At 35.4% G+C, this 24,173-nt stretch overlaps 1 protein-coding gene across 3 annotated transcripts in view; it reads right to left on the bottom strand.

The window, feature by feature from the left end:
• ADAMTS19 (ADAM metallopeptidase with thrombospondin type 1 motif 19) overlaps nt 1-24,173 on the bottom strand; it is a 128,277-nt gene that overhangs the window by 66,491 nt on the left and 37,613 nt on the right. For all 3 annotated transcript variants that reach the window (XM_088156597.1, XM_088156596.1, XM_088156595.1), the window contains one exon: nt 18,338-18,381. In XM_088156597.1, the coding sequence (XP_088012723.1) occupies nt 18,338-18,381 (44 nt within the window). The remainder of the gene's footprint in view (nt 1-18,337; nt 18,382-24,173) is intronic.

Below are 24,173 nucleotides of genomic sequence, written 5' to 3'. Positions count from 1 at the left end.
TTTTCTCAAGTTAATTCAGAAGAAAATGGCACATCAATTAAAAGAGTAAAGCTGTAGCAGTGTGACTGAGAAAAAATGCTTAAGGGACTACATTTTCTTATCAAACATGTAAATATCCAAATTCAATAAATGCTGCTTCAAAGAAGTGGAGCTTTTCCCCAAGTCACAGCAGCAGTTAATTACTCCTGCTATTAGTGCTACCCATAGACATGGGTGTTTCATTCTACAAACTATGATGTATTTTCTTGTTGTAAATCAACATCTTCATCAAATCACCAACCTACTTATTCTTCCAAATTAAGTGCACACCCTTTCTGTTGAAAAGTGCTAGCTGACAGGGATGTTACACTGAAGAGCTCACCAGCTAAAGTATCTGAACAAGTCTGTCAGCTTTACCTACTCCTTCATGGCCAGCTGCCTGTAACATAAATCAACTACCTATGTTAAAAAGGCCAGCATTGCACCCAGGAACAAAAACTCCACAGTAAAAAAAACCCTAACAGAATCACAGTAAGAGATATGCAGTCAAACTTAAAAACATTGGTCTTCCTTACAGTGACCATAAAACATGTAGGTATGACTGTAATACTGCATTCTAAAATTGTTCTTTTCCTTTTACAGCGAGCACTGTAAAAAAAGTTAATATTCTGGAAGTTCAATCACCCAAATTACTTACTTATCCCACTTAAATTTCTCTTTCTCTGAACTACCTTAGTTTCACAACACATTAAAAGTTTTTTTGTCATTGTATTAGCTGTGTTTATTCATAACTTCCAATAGAATGATCTTCATTTGAATTATCAGTGGTGCACGAAAGTCACAAGCCACTATAATAGAAACATAATTTAAAGCCCAAGTACATCTGGCTTTTGATTCACAAATAAATATTTTACAGTAAAAAGTACTTTAAAAATATTTAAAATGAGCCGACAAATCGATGGGTTTGTCAGCATAAAAAAGATTATTTAATTGCACTTGATTACTAATCTAACAAATGACCTTTTTTAGTAGACCATATGCTTGTCTTAAAAAGCAGGAGAAAAAAATTTTCACCAAGTCAACACTTCAAAGTCTAATTAGCACAAGCTGTTCTGAAGAGAGTCACAGATGACTTCCAGGAAAAACAAGTTTTGTCAGTTGTCTGTGAATCAGCAGCTCTTAAACACGGCAGTAATCAAAACAAGACAGTTAACAACCAGAAATCTCAAATACAAAATGCAAAGCCTGTGAATATTTATTTTTCTCTTTTAAAGTGAGAGTTATAACAGTGAGGACAAATGTACCTATATGTGTGTGTGTTGTACCTTCATAAACACATATCACTGCAAAACATCAGAAAAAATAATACAATACAACCAAATCAGCTTCTGTTGCATTATTCCCAAATGTAACTTAAATTTTATTCATGTCTTTTGTCATTTTATGATTTATATACATGCTTTCAGGAAAACATCAATAACCACACTAATTTATATGTACTAATAAGTATGTGATTTTATGTTACAGAATAGATTATTAAGTTTACTCTCACACTTTGAAACAAACCGCTGCAGTTTAATCCTTAGAACAGGGAAAAAGACTAAAAATAGAGAGCATGTATGTATGCCATAACTGCAAAAATAAATTTTGAATGTGTGTTTATAGACAGTTTTTAGTTTTTAGTCCACAGGCCTCTAAGATGCTGTTATAGGGATGGGGTGGCAAAAGTGCTGGAAGGTACTAACTTTCTTCTAAAATGCAGCCCACATGGAAAAAATTTCTTCCAAGATGAACACACAGAGGAGACAATAAATTTTCTCCACTGCCCATTCCTGGCCTTTGCTGATAAGGGATGTAGGGATGCCCTGAGCTAAAGGCTGGCTGCAAATACTGTCAACTTAAACAGTCAGCAAAGTACTTATTCTCTGAATTTGGGTATTCTTTCTCACCTACATCTACCTGGGTCCATAACTTGTCATGGCAAGTAAGTCCTGAGTGTAGTTGCCTACAACAGTACATATTTCTCGTTTAATTAAGATTGCAGAAGGGGTATTGTAACTCAAATACAAAGCTCAATTCTTCCATTCAAAGTGATATATGCCCTCCTAGACTTTCATCAGCAATTGCAATGATTGACTGAGAAGATCTAGTGAATTTAGCAACTCCCATGGCAGAGGCCATTTGTGTGTATTTGGCATCTTACATCCCACTGCATACCTTACTTTTGTTCTACTACAGTCTTTCAGACACAATTATAGTCAAAAGGACTATTGTACCATGGGTTAATGGAAGACTAACATAATGATTTTTCTGCGTTTTTTGTTCTTTCCTAATCAGTCCTAATGTTCCGTTTACTCAGCTGATCGTGAGGACTAATGGGTACATTGGGAAGAGCATTGCCAGCAGGCTGAGCAAGGTGATCCTGCCCCTCCACTCAGCTCCAGTGAGGCCACATCTGCAGTGCCACACACAATTCTGGGCCCCAAGAAAGACAAGGAGCTACTGCAGAGGGTCCAGTGGGGGACACAGAGGTCATTTGTGATCTGGAGCATCTCTCTTATGAGGAGAGACTGCAGGAGCTGGGCCTGTTTAGTCAAGAGAAGACTGAGCAGGGATCCCAGGGATGGCAGGTGCCCAGAGGATGGTGCCAGACTCTTTGCCACGGTGTCCAGTGACAGGACAAGGAGCAATGGCCATAACCAAAATGCAAGAAAAACATGAGGAAAAGCTTCTTCACCTTGAAGATATCAGAGCACTGGAAGAGGCTGCACAGGGAGGTTGTGGAATCTCCCTCTCTGGAGATTCAATCCCACCTGGATGTGTTTCTTTTTCACCTACTCTAGATGAACCTGCTTTTGCACTGGGATTGGACCAGATGATGTCCAGAAGTTCCTTCTAACCCTAACAGTTTTGGGATTTTCAGAGAATTGGCCCTTACACTTCTCTGATCTCTTTCCTCAGTGGCAACAAAGTCCATGACTTAACACATATAGGGTAAAGACTAGTATTTTTCTTAATATGCATTATTTTGTCTATACTTCTATCTTCTCTTTCACTTCCTTTTGAGTATCTTGATACCTGTGAACAATTCTTTTTGTCAGTTTTATACTGAACTATCCAGAATGCTTCAAAATATGAAAGCATATGCAGGCTACCACTATTCCTAGTTTATGATGCAAGGCAGCTCTGAACTCAAGCATATTTTCTTGTAGTGTAAAAACTGACAAATAATTCCCATGTCTTCTTTTTTAACTTATAAGACACATATAAAAACTTATTTAAAATGTAAAGAAAAATATTTAATGCCTAACACACAGTAACATGGTCACTGAGTAGAGTCAGTATACTTTTAAAATCTTAAATCTTTCAATTGCCCGCTTTTTTTTTAAAGGCAACATCACCAAGTGGAAAATTTGTCCATAAAAATATGCATGAACAGGAAAAGACACAGATGTAGAAGAAAACTGTATAGTCTTAAATGAAAAGCAGAAAGTCATAAATCTGAGAAAGTCACAATTTCCTTTTCTCCTCATTTAACCTTCTTTCTGTAATCTAAACAGAAAAAAACTTCAACTTGAATAGTTTGTATATAATTAGTGTTGAACAAGTCCTAAATGATTCTACTCAGAAGAAAATATGAAAAATTGGATATGAAGTTTTATGCAATTTTCTTTGCTTCGTATTTTCTCATACTATGAACATGAAAGAAAAACTAAATGTAACCTTTCTAAGAAATAACTCAATCTTCTACGAAATTGTAATAGATTACTTTAACTTCCTCATGGCATAATTTTCACGAGTAACTTTTCTAGATGTTTGTTTTCCATGGCATAGAAAATTAATAAGAATCTTGATCTAAATTTATGAATTAAACATTTGGGCAGAAATAGAAATGTCTATCTTTAGGACAAAATAATGACTTTCAGTCCTTAAATCACCTGGGCAAATTATAAGAGTGCCTTATGAAACCTCCATGGAACTGCTGTATACAATCAAATAAGATGTGACTTTGAAGACACCTCACTTATTTGGCAACGAAACTGAATGAGGCTCAACGAGTAAAGTTTGTCACTTAGAGAGCCAGCAACAGGTTTCATGCTTAGCATGAGAACAGCTCTTACCAAATACATGCCTAAATAAGGTCATCTTGAGGATACGCTTTTCAGGAAAGACTGGACGACATGGATTGGATGGACATGGACAGATACACAGCTTATTTTGAATGATTATCACATGCCCCAGATCATGAGTTTGGGCCTGCTTCATACCATAAAACTGTTTATGTACACCAACAAAAGCTTTTGTTACTCTACAAAACGGTGAGATGATGACAGTGAACACTGCAGTATACCACAGGAAGCAATTTTAATAATTCAAATTTGCTTTCTGTTTCACAACTTTTTCTACAACTACATTTCCTTTAAAGGTGATCAATGTGACAATGTCGCTTGGCAGTCTTTCATGCTTTCCCACACAGAACTTAAAGAAAGACTGCTATGAAAGGATCATCACAATGAATAGGAAATACATAAATCAAAGCATACATTTCCCTTTTACTTCTTTACCTTTGTGACCACATGCACCACTACTCCAGACTGGCATCTACACTTGTGTAGTGCTACATGATGTGCATGGTATGAAGGCTGTTATATCCTATTCATTTGACTGTCTCTACACTTCTGTGCACATACATATATCTTTATTTAGCCCATCTTTCATTTTTCTTTTCCAAACCTGCTTTTCTTAAATAAACCTGTTTATTTTAAAAAATTACCTTTTGATTTCTGGTCAGTAAACCTCTAAAAGAGGTGTGGTGGGCAAGGGTGATGTATTTATGAAGCTGAGCAAAAAATGTAGGAAATGACTGACCACAGCTGCTGCAAAGAACCCAAGAGAGAACTGGAGAGCCAGTTTTAGATAAATGCCTATATCAGTTCAGTGGATTAACTGCTTGTGGAAATGTTTATCCTTGAGTTAATCAAAAGAGTGTGAATGGCTTAACTGGCCCAGCATATGGTAAGTGCATATGCAGCTCAGCCCAAAAGAGAGAATAAAAACTGAATAACTGCCAAAATGAACTTTGAACAGAGCAAGGGGTTTAAGCAGGCTTTAACACACATATTCCTTCCCAGCACCAGGGGATGCTCAGCATCATGACAGCGAGCACGAGGGCCAATAGTGAGAATGAGATTTGTGCTGTGATCCCATGGTATATTGAAAAGGCTACACAATGGCTTGCACTGATTTCAGTATACTGCCAGTCTGCTAAATCAAAATCCCACATAACATCAAATGTTTTCAGGTAAGTACATTTTGTTTTAAACATTAAACCCTCCTCATGTGGAATACCTAACAGAACCTAGCCACACAATTCTGACCCTCGTGCATTTCATTTCTCCCCACAGAGGGTATTCTTTCAAAGACAGAAGAAAAATTAATACTGTTCTATACAGCATCCATACAGAGCTAGCCTTTTCTAAAACATATTCTCTTCCTTGTTGTTTTCAGTTTGAGTCAAGTTCTGTTCAGATGCTGGAAGCTAATCCCATGTCAGAGCATGTAGTAGCCCTTGAAACTATCAGGAAGCAAGTGGGACCACTGTGAACATCTGGAATATGTAAGTGGATATCTGTGTTTAATAGTGCCACACAAAAGCTTGATATAGGAGTTCTTGAAAGTGAAAATTCTCTGTGAAGCTCATTGAAAAGACAAATTATTCTTCAGATCATTTAGAAATAAACGTCCCACTGTAAAAACAGATAACAGGAAAAATGTATGAAACTTGCATTTTTCCTTCTAGGACTCTTTTTTAGAAATAAAACACCTGATATATGGGAACAAATCTTCCATGCTTTAACAGCCTGATTAGTGTTGGATGACTTATATCTGGTATTAGTCCATTCAAAAATCTGTAAGAAATAGAAGGCATAGATTTGCTAGGACAAGTATTTAAAAAGAGTTAATTTCAACAAACAGAGAGAACAAGTTCATTTTCTAGCCCAGCGTAATTGTGCAAAATGTTTTGGAGGCTTGTAAACTGAAGTTTCTCCTAGGGTATGACTTTAAAATGGAAAGTAAAAACAACAGCTTCTAGTTTGAATTCAAAGGGAGACAAAAAGGCAAGTGAAATTTTAGTTTACCAAGAATACCACATTATAAGAAATCACAGTATGAATACCTGCTACCATTAAGAAAGAAAAACTGACCTCATTTGATGAAGACAACTCTTTCTAATAATTTCTTACAGCTTTGCTCTCAGATGCTTTCTAGCTGCTGCTAGTTGTTTAAATTACCTTTTTAAAAATATAAATTCAATCACTATTTAAACATATTTTTATAACAACAACATACAGAAAGACATGGTCAATTAAAAACTATATTCAACATCTGGAAGCCATTAAAACACCCCAACATTTTCTTTTAAAGTATTTTTTTTTAAGTCTTATCATTTGATGTCATGGGCTCTGGCTTAAGGAAGTAGGAAGCACAGTGCATAGAAACAGCATGTTGATGAAAATGCTGATGTAAGTGTAGGTTTTAGACTTCCAGGGGAACTTTGCAGGGGCTTTAAAAGTTACCCTAGTTTTCAAGATCAATTCTGGAGCAGACTTTATTTTCCAAATGGAAATTTGACATCACTTCTGTAACCTTAAAAAAATTGTACTGGCCGTAATTTTTGAGTGCATATGTAATTTCAAGATTTAATGTCCTCTGTTATTTGTGAATAGAAAAAAACAAAAAAGCAGAAAATAATAATTGCACTCCTATTTTAATGCAAATGCTCTATGTTTACAACTCTCTCTTGTCTCTGATTCTGCCTGTGAAAAAATTGACTCTGCCCATAAAAATTGTGATGACTAAATGTAGTCATGGAATACAAGATGGTACAATTAGTATTCAGAATTGCTTCCACTGCTGTGCCTTGTCAGTTGACTTTAACATATTTTAGAATATTATGAGCCTACAACTCTATACACTTGGATCAAAATCTATTAGCATCACAGAGTAAAATATATACTGGAATTAATTAAGAATTATGTCACTCCAGCCAACTAGTGAAAATATTCACCCAGGTGCTTATCTCTGTTCTTGCCTTCCTGACATCTGGGTTTCAGTTCGCACATCCATAAAGTGTGCAGCTGCTAAAGCTGCCCCCATGCTCTGGACATCTACACACATTGCAACACCTTTGAATTCACCTCCTATCTTGTTCCATCACATAGGTTTTTTTTCCTGAAATTGTTTCCCAGGCTTGTGTAACAGCAATTCCCCTTACCAGTTTGAGCTACTCATAATGCATCACTGATGCTTTTCCTGGTCATAAAGGAATTACAGCCTTGATACCCTATTAAGCTGATTCACCTGTAACTTAAGTTTCTAGTGCCTTCTTGTTGGTACCATCTCCTATGCAACAAACCAGTGTGAAATCACTCACATAATTTTCATCCTATAATACATTATCTAGACCTGTTTTTTTCCTGCAACAAACTATGAGGAAAACAACACTGTCTTGCTTTCTTTTGCAACTTATCTTATTAAACCAATGTTATGAAAATGACACTGTTACAGAAACATAATATTGTTCCTTGACACACAAGGCTTCAGCACAGTAAAACACTTCCTCATTTTCTGCAACCTGAATGATTCCTATAAAACTTTTCTCATGTTTTTATTATACACTCAAAAGTGAGATGAAAGTGATTATTTTACTGTTGCTGAGATCACACTTAAAGAAAATATTCAGGATTTTTCTTCCCATTTTTAATGTGGTGCTCTCTCTTTTACGTGAGCCAAGGGGTAGCCAGTGGGATTGAAAGATGCATTAGTCTGGTTTTTCTTTGATTTTTATCATAATGTACTACTCTATGGCCAAAGTTTTGCAGTTTGTGCTATTTAAGATTTTTGTGTGAAACGGTACTTTGTTCCACTGGAAGATGCACTAGAAGAAAGTGATTGATATTGGAATTGTTTATAGCAGAAGGTACTAGCACATCTTCTAGGAAATGTGAATTGAAGACCCAATTGTCCCTTTATACAGAAAACAAGGACCAGATATGGATGCTTAGCTTAGCTAATATTTTTTGCTAAATGAGGAAAAAGGAAAAGCTATCTTGAGAAGGGTCTTCCACCATACCTCTTTTCAGCTAAAATAATTTTATTTAAAATTACTACTGTTATCTGTAGATATCATCCTACATTGGTATAACTAAGGCTATGTTGTTCTATGTTGTATTATCACACGTGATGAAAGCGTTTATGCTGCCCCAGTAAGAGTCAGAGTTAACTGATCAATGGCACAATCTGATGAGTTTCTTCAAGTCCACGTCTCAATGTTCTTGTAAACTCGTTTCAATTCATAAATTCCTGGAGTTTGTTGGAATAATTATCAGGAAGTATGAGTTCAATGAAAGCAAGCTAAATAGACTGAGAGTATCAGGTCTTTCTTCTTCCAGGGTTCCCATTATCCAAATTAACCTTTGCAAAGTCTGCAAGATGCAGGTAATTGAGAGCTAGAATGCAGCATTAGCCCCTGCTTGAGAAATCAGAGTAAACGAAGACTTACTTGATGTTTTATTCAGTGCTGGGTACTATCATCCTGAGAATATAAAAACTTCAGTATAGACTCAAACTACAAAAAAACCCCTTGATTCCACTTTAATGTCACAAAAGGGAGCTATTAAGTGGATTCAAACTGAAAGTTTTCCCAAAGACAGTTAAATGAAGAGTGAGACTTGGCCCTATCCCTCTGTCCTATTCTGCTGACATTTGTGGAGCATTTTCCTTTTGTTTTTATAAGTTAGATGCAGTTGAATAGATCATCTGCAATTCTCTCCACAAATATGGAGCTCTTTTAGTCTCCTCCTCAGTTAAAGGACTCATGTATTACTGACTTCCAATCCCACTCTTCAAAAAATGCATTTTTTACAATTTAATTACATTACACTCCTTTTTCCCCTGCCATTATATAGCTGCAGGACACAGAAACTGATGCATTAGTCACAAGGAGCTACCTGTCTCTGAAAACATTGTTCTGAAAACATTTCCATTAGTAAACACCAGGATTTTCTAGTGCACAACACTATATAAACTTGACTATTCATTAATAACTTTGCAGATGTTTCTTTTGAAGGGATAAAGATACTATACACAAGCACATCCATGAAGAGTTGAACACAAGACTATATTATAGGCAGAATGGACGGCAAGCTACAAAACAGATATTTTACAGCCACATATTTCGAATACCTTTAATTTGCAATTTGTGACAGCACATTTTATTTTTTTTATTTTTTAAATGTAATTGTATGCCTGATACATTAAGTGAAGAACCATTCTTTATACAAACTAATCCAGAGTACATACTGGTATTATAGCATATAGAGTAAATTATAATTGATGCATGATTATTTACAGCTCCATCCCACATGATTTTATATTTTTCATATAAAAAACCCATAAAAGATGAGTGAAGTTGTAAAATCCAGGAGACAATGAAAGACATTTTTAAGTGCTCACAGCTGCTTGGACCTGGTTCAGTTTTTCAACAATTTCAATGAACAGAGTGACACAAAACATTATTCACTGTTTAATGCACTGAGAGGGTCACTAAATCATTTATGCTTTTATCTTTCGCAATTTGATTAGAAAAAATGGTAAATTTTCTCCTCGTGAAAAGATTTTGCCTAATCTTAAGTAAGCCATGCCCACTCCTCTGCTTTGTGTCTCACCGCCCTGCCCCGTCCTTGGCATGAGCATCTCTTGCGTACCAGGGCAGTGCTGCTCTGAAGCTTTACTCATTTTTCACTTCTGCATCCAGCATGCCAAAGTGAAGGATTCCCACATGAAATTAGAAAGTACACACTACTCACAATACAAACACGAATTACTGTGATAATTAACTTGCCATTTCCTTCTCTTTTCTTTAACAGATAGTAAATATTCACCAGTTAATATATGAGATTCTTCTGTTTTTACTTTGGAGTACTTTTTTCTGATGGATACAGGAATTTTGTCTATGGACAAAATTCTGAAACATAAATATTTTAAATGCTGTTCAGTGTAATGTTAAAATTTTTACATATAGTACATCTCTCTATACTTCAAATTCCTTTGAAAGAGGATTTTAAATACCTCAGCTAAGTTGAAACTAAACACAGACAACAAAATAAAATTAAAGATACACCTAGAGATGAACCAGCATAACCTGTAGAAAATGACAAAGTTTTACTGCATTTTCACAGAAAGAATATGAAATTACGAGAGCCTGTGAATAGTACTGAAGCATATTACACCACCCTTTACTCAAGTAAAGAACCAAATTCAGAGTTTGATCTGGTAGCCAAATCCACTGGGATTTAAACATATGTTAAGAACAATGATCGCATGTTAACTAAACGAGAAAGAGCACAACTAAATCTGAACTGGAATGTGCAACAGGGATTAGATATAGGTCTAACTTAATAGTAATTACTTCAATTCAATTACTTCAATAAGAAAAAATCACGTCTAACCTCAGAATTATTTCAAGACAGACATATTGGAAAAATTTCATTTCTTTAGTAACTAAGGAATGATTGCACTTTTAATACTATCTTAACTATCGTGCATTTATTTTTCATTTAAAACTATTACACAAATAAATAGCTATTACACAAATAAATATTATCAAAGCCAACCATACACACCAACACTATCCACAAAGGCACAAAATTATCCTGTACATTAAATGAGCAACATGTTTCAGCCTCAAAAATGCCTTGAACTAGAACACCCAGAAGTTAATGGAAATTCAATACAGAATGTCATAGATTTTCTCTCTAACATTTACATAGATTTCATTGTAAACATCTGAAACTATGTGTAGGCATGAAAATTAATCTTCCCATCGTCCTAAACACAAAGGCCCTACTGCTTCCTGAGACTGACTGTTAACACATAGCAAGAAAGCACTATGTAACCTTTGTAGTATAATCTGAAAAACAAAACAGAAAATAACCTTTTTCCATTTCTTTCAGCTCTTTAAATACACTGGCTAACTACTTCAAAGTAAAATAACAAAAAAATAAAGAAAACAAAGGAGTTGCCTGCATCAAGTCTTGACCAATTGTTTAATGAAGAAAAGACTTGTTTTTTAAGTATTGGTAAGGGTCACTAATTAAAAGCTCAGTGATTATGAAATTGCCATCAAGAGTCCATTCAGTCCTGTCACCCTACTACTGTTGAGATTAATTAAGCTTTAAACACTTCAAACGAAGCACTGGAAAATGAAACAATCTGATGTGTTGCAACCCAGTTATTTTGCGTCTGAGTTATAACATCGCTTGAAAACAAAGGTTTGCATATCTCGATGTGAAAACTTATCTCTCTGGTCTTATTGGAGTCTTGTCATTTATTCCAACTCAGTAAAATAAGAGGCAAGGTAAGATAGGACTGCATCTCAAGAGTTTTGCTAGAAATATGAAGCGTAATAATTTTTGAAAATGAATTTAATATAAGAATAAAGTTGAGGATTGTAATAGCAACGTCTGGATTTCATGACTGAGCACATGTAGTAGTGTAGTTGGCATTCTGTGCTCCTGAGAAACTGCACCAAGCACGCATAATTCATTTGATGCTTCATGACATATGAGGTAAACTAAATTCTATTTACTTGTTTTGCTTTGGTTTTTCACATTTACTGGAATTCACAATTAATTAGGGTCTGTTTGCTGAATGCACTTAAAGACATGTAACTCAATGACATCACCAAATTTTATTCAGTAGTCTGTAGAAGTCAAAATTTTCCAATTATTTTTAAAACATCTTGTGTATTAAAGGTATTTGTATACTAGATACACTGGACGATCATATGGATATTGCTTCCTAGGGAACTTTTGCACTTCTACAGAAGAAAATCAATGTTCAGAAGTCATATGTGAATAATGGAGCTACTGAGGTGTTTGCAGCTACTGACTACACGTCAGAGCTACAGTGTTTTTCTTTTAGAAGAAATATAAGTCCAGGAATTGAGTGAGATCTCTTTGGCTAGCTTTTCTATAAAAGCACATAAAAGATGCTTCTGCTCTCACTGTATGAGGTGTTCCTCTCTATGTAAGCCTGTGAATTATTATTATTATCATGGTTTTGATGTAAAAGAGACTGTTGTATGAATGCAAAATTGTATCCATTGTAAAGGTTATGTGAATGACTTAGATTAAGTTAGACATTGGAAATCTTCACAGGAAATCTTCTGGAGATTAAATGGTGAACCCAGTTCTCTGAACGTCAGCACTGAAAAAAAAATTATCATTCCTTTACATAGGATATATTTTTAGAGTATCTCTTGTTCAGTGGGGAAAATTAATTCACAGAGCAAAACTCAGAGCTTAAAATGCTTTTGCTGTTTTTGCAAAATTTGTCTAGCATCAAGCTTGGAGATACGTCAGAGAACATTTCAGACCTAGGGAATTTAACAGACTGTAGTTATGCCTTTGCTGGGAGAAACTTGCTGTAATTGTTTCTCATCATCCAATCAGTCATTCAACTGCCCTCCTCCCACTTTGAATTCCCTGTGGCACCAAGAACAGTAACATTCACAACAAAACCAAGCAAATTAATTACACTAGCGATGAATATTTGAAAAAACTGCTGGTGTACATCTCTATATACAGGTAACCTCAGTCAACAGAATTTTAAAATGGTATATACTCAAACAGTATTCAGTTACTTAAAACATAACACTTTTCACCAATATCCAGCTAGACTGTGGTCAGTGCTGAAATATTAAAAAAACCTAGATGTTGCAAAAATGTCACAAGCCTCATTTTTCTAACCTTAACTGATTTCATCCTCTAAGCATGCTTCCTGCACTTCTATCTGCAAGGCTGACTGTACTCTGCTATGTACAAAGCAGGATCTATACAAAGGTTCTATATTCCATCCTACATGGTAGTAGTCTTGCCCCACATCCTAGTTGCAGCTTTACCAGTCTTGTGGAAACACTCGTTTCCAAAAATGCATGTCAACTTTAGGACATAGCATAAATGACAGGCTCTGGGACTTTTGGATTCCTGTTTGCCTTGACTAATCAGAAACCTTCCTATACGCTGCAAGTGACAACACCTGAATAACCCACAGTGTTGGTTGGAACCGCTGCAAGCGCATTTCTTCAATAACTCTGACTCAACAAAACAGAAGAAACAAGCAGAAAACAAAGACTAACCAAGACTAATCCTGCCAGCATGGATTATGTCTCAAGGGCTGCTGTTCTGCAGCCCACAGGTTGACCTAGGTTTGAATTAGCAGCATCGAGAGCCCGCGGGAGTGCAGCACAGAGCTCGGCATGAGGAGGTTCACTGTGATTCTCAACAAACTGACACCAGCTAGCTAGGCTAAGGGCAGCTGTGTCAGACTACAGCCCAGCGATATTCTGGATATGAGGAGGCATGCCAGATGAATGGATTCAGATGAGGAAGCAAAGGGAAACAGACTTCTTCAGTTTACTTCCACTGTGCTGCTGCCTATGCTCTGTGCAACTTCTTTGGCTGCTTGTTCATTGGTAACTGGCCCTAAGCATTCAGCTTCAGTATTTGCAGCATTAACCCTGACTGGACATGGATAGTCTGCCCAATTCCCTATTTATATAATTTCTCTTAATGCATAGGACTAAACCTTTGTCCCTAGGGTAAAGGTTTGCAGGAAAACTCCAAGCTCTTTGTATTAAAGATCGATAGCTTTCATATTAGGAAAGAAAAGTAAATAAATCTATCTTTGGTATTTTTCTAAGTTGGATGGAAAATGCGTTCTTTCACTTCATTTTGGTTTGTGGTCTTTGTTGTGCAGATGTTTGTCTGATTCCTTATCGGTTATGGTTTCCATCCACGCCATTCAGTTCCTTTGCAACAGTAAAAAGACCTGATGGTGCCTTAATTTTCTGTTATTTTTATTTTGTATCTGCAACACTAGGTGTTATGAAATTTAGAAAATTTATATATACTGTATTTAAGCCCAAAGACATTCTGACAAGCTTTTAGAGGATTTCTAATTGGAGATTGCATTTTTTTGGAAAATGCTTTTCAGAAAACTGTTTAGATAGAATCACATGTTCTTATGATTGTTGTTTTAACTGAAAATGTTGTCTAAAAAAAAAGACCAAAACCAGAAGTCACTACATGAGTTCCAGCAGATTAACAGAGCTCCAAACTGATGCCAACACAAGACAAGCATCATTTTAGAATCTTTCCATGCCTGTAACATTGCACTCTAAGAACTCTCATGTACTGTTTCCACAGAAGACATTAGCTAGCAACAAACAACACATCTAACCCAAAAGAAGTATGGCTCAGAGAGTCATAATCTTGATTGTAGAAGTGGAAATGTAGAGGAAGGTAAATTAAAATGTGCTTACTCTTGCTTAAATAGTCTTTCTGTGTTTACTTGTAACCCTACTTGCTGAGAAAATACCTGTTGATTTTAGTGTGAAAATATCTGGTTTTTTCCATCTCTTAAAGGTTTGTGCACTATTCCAATAACAATTTTTGCTATGAATCACTGCTTATCTCAGTTACTTCAATATGGTAATACCAGAAGAGTCACACACTGAAACAGTACAGTACAGGCAATCCCCAGTTTACATTTTGTGCTGATTCTATTGTAATGGACTTAATTCTCTGGAAACCAACAATTGAATTACTTAAATTTTTTAGAAATTCACTGGGATGTCGACACTCATCATTGTAAGTGTCATCAGCCCAAGAAAAAGAACAATATTCCAAATCACCACAAATTCAAAAGGTAGCATTCTCTGACTAAGTTAACAAAGCTTGTTTGGAGGAGAAACATGCTATGATCCCAAAATGCAGTTGTCTTCTGGAGGAGAAGAACCTTGGACAATTACAGATCTAAAACAATCTTTTCAGTAGGTAAATTAAATCTAATTTGTATAAAAATATCTTCATATTTTTCCACCCTCAGAGAAATCCTCTGTTGTAATCATAGTATGTCCCTGATGATGACACTGAAACAAGGTCTGAAACCTTTCTTTAAGTTATAGACGAACTGTGAGAATCAAGGGAGGAGTACAATATCACTTTTGTGCAGGAGCTAGGGACAGAAAGCATACACATGAGCAGAACAGGAGGGGCAAAAAGAATAAAGAATGCTGCAGCCAACCAACCAGTCAATCAGAGGAAGCTCAAGAACACTTGGATCCGGTCAATTTTCAGCCAAAAACAATTGCTTTGTGGCTCTCCACCCAGAATGAATTTGACAGCGACTGCAACAATTGGCAATGCTGAAATCAGAATAGCTTTGCAGAAATCAATTGACCTGGGCTGACTGATACCACGTAAGAGTCTAGCTCAATGTTTTACAGAAACATGAGATTAGATAAGGAAGGCAATTATCTGAGTTACTCTGGATTTACATTATGAAGAAAGCAGATCCTGAACTCCCTGGCTACAGCAGAGATTTCCAAGCCTTTCTAGCAATAGGGAAATACTTAATATTGTAGGGCAGAAAATAAATACACTCTACTTCCTAAGTTTCAAGACACTTCAGGGAAATCATAAAATTTCTGAAATAATTCTTCTCTTCCTGTCATCTTTGCAAAGTTATAAAATATGAAGTATTAATCAGTTTTGGAATCACAGATTGACTGGACAGGACCTTAAAGATCATCTAGTTCCAAACTCCATGCTATGAGCAAGGACACTTTTCACTAGATCAGGTTGTTCAAGGGCCCATCCAACCTGGCCTTAAACTCCCACAGCTTCTCTGGGCAACCAGTTCCAGTAATTCACCACCCTCTAAGAATTCTTACTGTACCTAATCTACACCTGTCCTCTTTTAGTTTAAAATCATTTCCCCTTGTCCTGCCACATTCTGTCTGCATAAAAAACTCTTCTTCCTTCTTTTTGTAAGTCCCCTTCAGGTATTGGAGGGGCACAATGGGGTCTCCCCAAAGCCTTCTTTTCTCCATGATGCTTGGTCTCCAAGATAGATTTTTTTTCCTAAGACTGTAACATTTTGACAATCACTGTAAATCATGTTTTTTATCACTATAGAAAAAAAAAAAAACTTGTATTTTTCCACATTAAATTCTTCTTCTCTGAAGAAAAAGAGCTCAGCTTCTCTGAAGGAATATTTAGAAGATTATCACCACATATTTATGAATTAATTATGAATCATTAATGAAATATACTTCAGCATATTTCTAGGGAGGTTTGTCATATGGCTTTGATTTTGAGCAAACATTTATTCTTGTTAACAGAATTCTTGGTTAATTATATCTTTAAACCATTAAATTTTCATATAAATCACTGTTATTTTAAGAGACAATGAGAAAGTACTTTTTGAAGAGTGCATAAATTCCATACTTCCAGTCTTGTACAGAAAATAGAACACACAACAGTGTTTTATTTGCCTTCTGAATACATGAAAACTTTGTCTATATAATAGAATACTGGCACTTTCTCTCTCTGGTTTAAGAGGATGCTCATGTCCAGTCTGAAAACTGTGAGCTTTGGCATGTAACGACTAAACAATAAATCCAGTATTTATCTGCTTAGAATCCATCATTGCAAAGAACTAGTATCCAACATGACAACCCCTTCCAATAATGAGGTCTGTCCTGTACATGCTCCCTTCTCATAATGTTCATTTCTGGATTGCCTAAAGTGCTACAAAGATCATGGCTACTGCCCCATATTCCTGTACAGTTATATTCATATTTTGGAGCGATTTGCTTTATTCCTCTCTTTAAGATAGAGAAGAGTCTTTATTGTGTATTCCTCTGGATTTTTTGAGAGGTGGGAAGGTGAGGCAAGGTCTGGACATTGGGGAATCCTACACTACATTATCATTTCTCATTTACTGTCTTTGGCAAATTCTGTAATTTACAGCAAGTGATACATCCCTACAATGCACTGTCTCTTTTTGCCTATAAACTTGTTGCATGAATATAGGAAGATCAAAGTACTCTTCATTTTCTTTCAACGAACTTTTACTCATGCTCTAGTCTAAAGTCTTTAATCTGGTTTTCCTAGGGGAAAAAAAGGTCAGAGTAAAGATAACAAAGTTAAACCACCTTCTATATGTACTTTCAACAATTTGGCATTATATACATGTTAGCCTAAAAATAATTGACATAATATATCCATGGCAGTAAGATAACTTAAGAATTCTCTTCAAGATAAATGTGCAAGGTTTTTAAACACCCTTCCTTAGATGAGCCCCAGAATGATGGTGGACAACACCCTCAGAAAATTATCTTCTAAACAGTGAGAATGGACCCACAATACTATAAATATTCATGGAAGAAATTATACCCTACATTTATGGAAAGGCACTATATTCACCTGGGAAAATGATGATTGAACTTCATAAAATAAATGATGAAACATAGGGAAAACAATGACCTTTGCTTTTGCTGCACAATTGTGCCTATATGGAAAGAACTATACATACAAACTGTGGTTGGGTTCCTGAAGAACCCTCCAAATAACAACACAGAGAATGGGAAAATCCGTAACAGCCAATGGCACAATATGCCAGATCACTCAGTCAAGATCTCTACTTCATTTTGCTTATCACAATATTAAGAATGCAAATTCTTTACTTCCTGTACTCTTAACAATTAATAGATTGTCACATTTTTAAGTTTCATCCCAGCTGTTCACCACAAAACTGTTAATTACTGATACTGGAGTATCAATTAAGGTCATGGCATGTTTTCACCCAGAATCACAACTGAACAGGGCAACTGCTATTTTTTGCTACCTTTTCCACCAGACCTTTACACTGAAAAACTGTCTTCCAAAAAGTGTGTGAACTTAATAAATGTTTACAGAAACACTCAATCCAGCCTGCACTTACTTTAACTGAAGATGTCAGAAGATGCCTTTCACAACAGCTCACATTCTGTATTCTTTTGAAGAAGTTCATAAGCTTCTTACATACATAGCTCATAAACACTGTATCATACATTAGATTCTTATGGAAACTTATTTTACAGATCATAAACATATTCACACCAAAGATAAATCCATAGCATGAAAAAAACCATAAACACATTTTCTTAGTTCATATTTAAAATAAAAATAGTAAAACAATTTCCTATTAGTCAGTGAGACTAAAAAGAAAAAGGTTTTAAAGTTTTCTCTAAGAAAGAGATGGAAATATAGAACTAAAACACAGTATTCTGCTAGAAGCATACATCAGTCTAACAGTATTACTAGCATTTAAGATGTATTTTGAATTTTAGCTAGTTACTGCTTTCCATCACTGATTTTGCTGTCATCTTTTAGCTTCACATTTCTATTTACATAAAACTAATTTTGTTACGTAGTTTATACACAGTCTCTTATGTTTATTTACTTACCAACAGTATCACATGGTTCATCCTTATGTACACAGAAATCCTTCCTAGAATTGGGGGTGAAAGAAAAAATGTTAAGCAAGTCAAGCTGTTAGACGTTAACAACTGTGTAACCTATTTAGAAACATTTTTTACGGCTCAATGAATAAACACAGAACACCATTATCTCGAAAACTAACAAGGGGAAGCAATGGCCAGGATTGCACAGAGCACTTAAATCTCAGGGCAGATTTAAGAGTAGTCAGGTGACAAAACATGTACCGTACATTCAAATTGCACTGCACCTAATTTCTATGTTCTTTTGGGTTTTGTGATTCGTTTTTTTTTTCTTTTTCTGCAAGCATCTTGAAAAGTAACAAGTCTAAAGCTAGTCTTCCTATCATTTGAAATGAAGATATTTCCAGTGCTTTACATGAGATTCAAATGCAGCATTTAGATCAGTAATAGTCAGAAAGTATTTATTCTAGCAAGTCAATGGATATAGGAATATTACAGGAAGCATTTCTGCTAGGGCATCCCCGTATATTAGTGGAAGACTTGTAAAAATTAACTACCCTATCTCCAACATATATTTTAGTCCAGTCATAAGTCTATAAATAAGACTGTTCTATCTCATAAGGGAGAATAAACATTTCAACTGTGTCTTAAATATCTGCTTGGGATTCATTTTGATTTCACATGTATTTTACTTCTTCTCAGAGACACACAACAAATTACTAAAACAGCAAAGGGAAAACTGCTTTTTAATGGAGTGTTTATAAGTATAGTCAATTTGTTATTTTAAGTTGAAAAAAGGGCTGCTGAGGTATACATGAATTGGAGAGGCTGGGAGGGAACCAGTGGGGGAAAAAACAACAAAAGAACCTCAAGTATAGCAATCCCACAAACAAAGAAGTTCTGTTTTTCTGCTGTGCCACAGAGTAAGGGTCTCTGCTTTTTGGGGGAGATCATACGAATCAGAGAAATTTAGTTCTTATATTCTGTCTATGAAGGTACACAGATAGACACAGACTCATAATGATAAAGATATACATATAGAGAAACATCCATTTTCCAGGAACAAAATGCAGGAATTGTTTTGTGCTTGCAATGGAAGATACTGACACTTATTTTTTTACGAAGTGTAATTATTCCAAGAGCTGTTTGTTTGTTTCCCACAGACCATTTCTACATAGGGATTTAGACCCAAAAGCAATTTCTAGAGGTTGGCAAATTTCTGACAGTTGTTGAGGGCCACACAGATAGATGCATGGGGTTATATAGCTTTTAATTAACCAGTGACCACTGCCAGATAATGCCATAGAAGAGAAGAATGGCAGTGCTATAAATTGATAAAGTTGTGAATCAACTGATAAGGACAGTCTAGGAATACACTCAAAAGGGCCCTAGAATTGAGCAAAAGGTGGTGAACAAGAAACAATAATCAGACACAGAAGAAAGTTATTTTATTTTTTCAAACCTGCAAGATATTGCATTGATGCACTGGGTTGTAACACAATTCTTTGTTTTGTGCTATGTGACACAAGGGACTTATTGTCTTGTTAAGCAACATGACAGAATGATTAGAAATATGGGACTTGAGGTGAAGCAAGAGAACATGTGTAAAGACAATCTAAGGACATCGACTGCCTTCCACGCACACCCACCCAACCACCATAAAAATTAATTGATGCAATATTAAGAAAAGAAAAAAAAAGGAAAAGAGAAAATAGATCATACCTTCAACTGTAAAAGAATGATAGGTTACATTTTTAAAACTGCCAATATCCAAAAGGTTTCTGCTCATGTAATAGCTTTTTTCTCTTATACTTACTGAGCTGTTTTTCTTTTGTTTTCACCTCTTGGCTGAATCTGACTATGATTATGTTGTGCATTCAGGGTTTCATTATGGGACTTGGGGGAAATGGTACTGCTATGATTTGGCAAGAGAGAAATACAGTAAACCATTCTTAGTTCCCGACTTACACTGAAAGAATGTAATACCTCCTTTAATTTCCAGGAATATGAATGCATTACATACAATTGAGACTAGGCTCCTTAGTAAAGATTTACAGTTCTAGCTAAACCTACCAGTGACTCTCACAAAAATAAAGCATACTACTAAGCCCTCAGAGAGATTATTTGCCTTCGTCCTTCTCATCCCTTCTCTCAGCAAAACAGAGCCAAGATATTAAAATTACCATTACAGCTTTAGTGTAATTACAGCTTTTTAGAAGCTTTAGTGGCAGCAGTTGGTAACTGATTCTGTCAACGAAAGCAAGAAATGGTTAAAGCCCACCCACCCAAGCAGTACCCAGGACATAACGTCCATTATTCCAAATGGTTACTTTGCATACACATGGAAGGGAAAACAGGTCCTTACTCAAGTGAAGGAAAGGAGGAGCTTTCACACTATTTACGCCTGAACTCTGCACTTGAATGAATTGGCTAACAGCAGAAAAAGATTCTAAGCAAGGATAGGTAACCAATCATGCATTGTTTCAGAAAATTATGTTTAGTTTGTAGATTTTAGTTTATTACATACAGCAATATAAAAGACCTTCACAGCACACAAAGGCTACTTAACTTCTAAAGTATCTTAGTACATTGTTTTTGTTAAAATAAATCCTGGTGTGTAGGTGGGATGTACAACAGAAAACAAAAAGAACAGTAAAGAAAGAGTAATTGAAATCCAGACTTATTTTTTGTGAATAATTTTCAGCATTTCCCATTTTAGATAAATTTAATACTTGGTTTTGGCAAGTCAAAATATTCAGAAGATCTATTTTTTACTCAGGCTGGTATATCATTTCCTTCCATATCCTATATTGGAGAAAAGATAAAAAGGACAAGTAATAGATTTTACCAGTCTACCAGATCTTCATTCTAGCTTCACTTTACTCCAGTTTCTCTAATGTTTGCAATTTTGAAACATGCAGCTTGAATAATAGCAGAAGTTAGAATGCTTGAAATTGCAGTCTAACTTCTGCTGTTATTGATTCCAGGGCTTACAACATTTTTGAGGCTTATTGCTCAAGTAGTAAGTTTCCTCATAACATGAGATTTTTATAAGGAATAGCTGAAATTAATGGCAATTGTGGCAAGTGACATTATCATTAAATTGCAAATGCCTTCCCTTGCATTTTGCAAAGTGAATAACTACAACACTGAAGACGGTCCTGTCTCTTCACACAACAGGACATTCTGAAATAATTCTCACATATAAACCAAGAACATATATATAAATTAATAAATGCACTTTGAATGACAATAATTAAATTTAAAATTACTTGGTGTTAATGAACCCTAAGAAAAATTACTTATTATTTATTTGGAAATTTAAATAAATGGACAATGGTACTAGTGTAAATGGTATATCAGAAACTGTTTATTATTTTGAGGGTAAATCTCAAAGGCACCAGTATGTAATGATGTAAGTGTAAGTGTATCTTAGGAATAACAGGAAATAATATATTTAATTATTTAAAATTGTTAACACATCACTTAGGCTCTGTAAAGCTGAACTGAGATTAAAAAGGGTGATATAAATAGTCCTTATAAAGCTCACATTTCAGTCAGCCTAAAAAATAACATCTCAGAAGTGTAAAAAGTTATCAAATAGCTGAATTGAATGTATTGTTAATATATGGAAACAGATACAGAGTAGTTAGGAATCCAAGCAAGGTGCTCTTGGGCAGAGTCAAACAGAACCTAGACTCAGCATTAGCATTAAACAATGAAAGAAAATACAGAGAAGAAAATACAAAAGCATTCCCAGTAAAGTTTAAAAATTAAATTAGTTCCAATAGATACACATAGGAATCAAGAGAGATCAAATTTTAAAGAGAACTCATCTGAGTAAATTTTCTTCTAGTGTAGCCAAAAGTGGCCTCCCAACTTGATTATACAAAACAACAGAAAAAATGAGCATTTGGAAACAAGCAGTAGGAGGGAACAGCATCCTTGGATAAAGATACAGGAAAATATCAAAATGACACTACTACTTCTGTTCACACAATATTTTGTCCAGTTCTGGTACTTATGCTCGAAAAAATAGTTTTGTAAAGCAGAAAAGGTCTGCAAAGAAGTGAGAGAACAATTACAGAGAGTAACCTCTGCAAATTACTCTGAGACAGAGTTTTGACTTGAGCACAGCCTACAAGTATTTTCATAGGGAGGAGTTTTCCAACAGATTTTAGCAGCAAAGGGTACAAAGAGATGTACAAAGGGTACAAAGGTTGAAAGCTGAAATAAGAAAAATTAGAAATAAGTCCAACTGTTCACTCAGAAAATAAATAACCGTGCCAATAATCTACTGCTGAACAATAAATCTTTCTTTCAAATTTTTGTCCAAGACTTGCCTGCTCTTCTTGATCACAAGGAAAATTAAAATGTAAAAATAACTATCTAAATTTTATGTTTGGGTCTCGCACTAGATACTCAGAAATTTTAAATTCCTGTGGAACAGATCTGTACTAGTGAACGGAACATACATAGCCTAATTATTAGAGCTTGAAAGAGTAAGCTGAAAGCAACAGGTAAATTCATGCAAATTTTTCCCACACCCATTATTACAAGCATTATCACTTCACAGACTCAAATACCTTAAACATAAAAATGAAAAAACCAAAAGAGCATCTGATGACTTAAAATTAGTGTGATTTTTTTTTTAAATACACAAGGTGAAAATACAAGACTTCAATTTTACAAGAGATTCTGGCTTTAAAAAAGAAGGACAAAACTTTTTACTTACATATGATCTTTTCAGGTTTCCCTACTTTCTACTGCATCTACAATGCTATTACTAAATAATTAACAGAAAGGCCATGTAAGAGTCTCATTGACTTCCTTGATGCCTGCTGGTAGTGTCAAATAAATCAAATTATCAAAAGAGTTGATAAATTGAGTATAAAATTATCAAGAGAGTTGTCAGTATTGAAGTTACAGCGATGAAGACAAAATTAAGAATAATCTCATTTCTCACTGTGCATTTGCAAGAATTCACTTTTCCAAAGCTGAAATTCACTAGGAGTTTAAGGACAGTAGTAGCACCTTAATAATCCAATCTCTATCTCTATCTCTGTCTTTGTCTCTATCTCTATAAGTTTCAGCAATTTTGACTGCCAAACACTCCAGGCTTCTGGGGTGTCCCTGTAATATCAGTTTCATTCATGCAGGGATCTTTCACAGACTTCTTCCTCTGACTTCCGTGAGGATTTATTTTTGGTTCAGAAAGGTAATAAAAAGCAAAGTCAGAAAAATCACTGTATTTCTTCTATGCATTGGAAAGTAATAGCAACACTTAAAAAAATCTTGTGCAAGCTTTGGGGAGATGGTTGGTTGGATGGTTGAAACTATCGGAAGTGAAACAATATTTATGAAATCCAAGTGGTGTTCATGCCATTAGGTACTTTTATAGAACAAGGCACTTTCTAACAGTGAAATTGCCCAACAGTGCTCTTTCAATTATGTGTCACCCAGGGAAAGGAAATCTCAGATACTGAAGATCATAGGAATAAATGGCTGATGCACACTATCAACATGGAGCATCACCACCTGATGAATATTAGGAGAATCACAGGTCTACTTTCTGTCATAGGAACACATTAACAGATCAGTTCCGAGGGGTAGAATAAAGAATTTGGTCTTTTTCTGTATAATTCTTTTCACACTTATTCTACAAACCACTGTGACTCAACAGATTGACTGATGCACTGGAAAAGCAGCAAAATGCACAATTTTTAAGAGAGGGTAGATTCTGCCTCATTCTTGTAACCACACGTTTGTACACTTCAAAGTTTTCATAACCTTATTTGCAATAGAGGCTACAAATGAACTTGAGCACCATCACAGAACAAGT

Source organism: Sturnus vulgaris, chromosome Z, assembly GCF_052056855.1.
Source record: "Sturnus vulgaris isolate bStuVul1 chromosome Z, bStuVul1.hap1, whole genome shotgun sequence".
NCBI classification, from domain to species: Eukaryota; Metazoa; Chordata; class Aves; order Passeriformes; family Sturnidae; genus Sturnus; species Sturnus vulgaris.
This window is presented reverse-complemented; position numbering and strand designations above follow the sequence as displayed.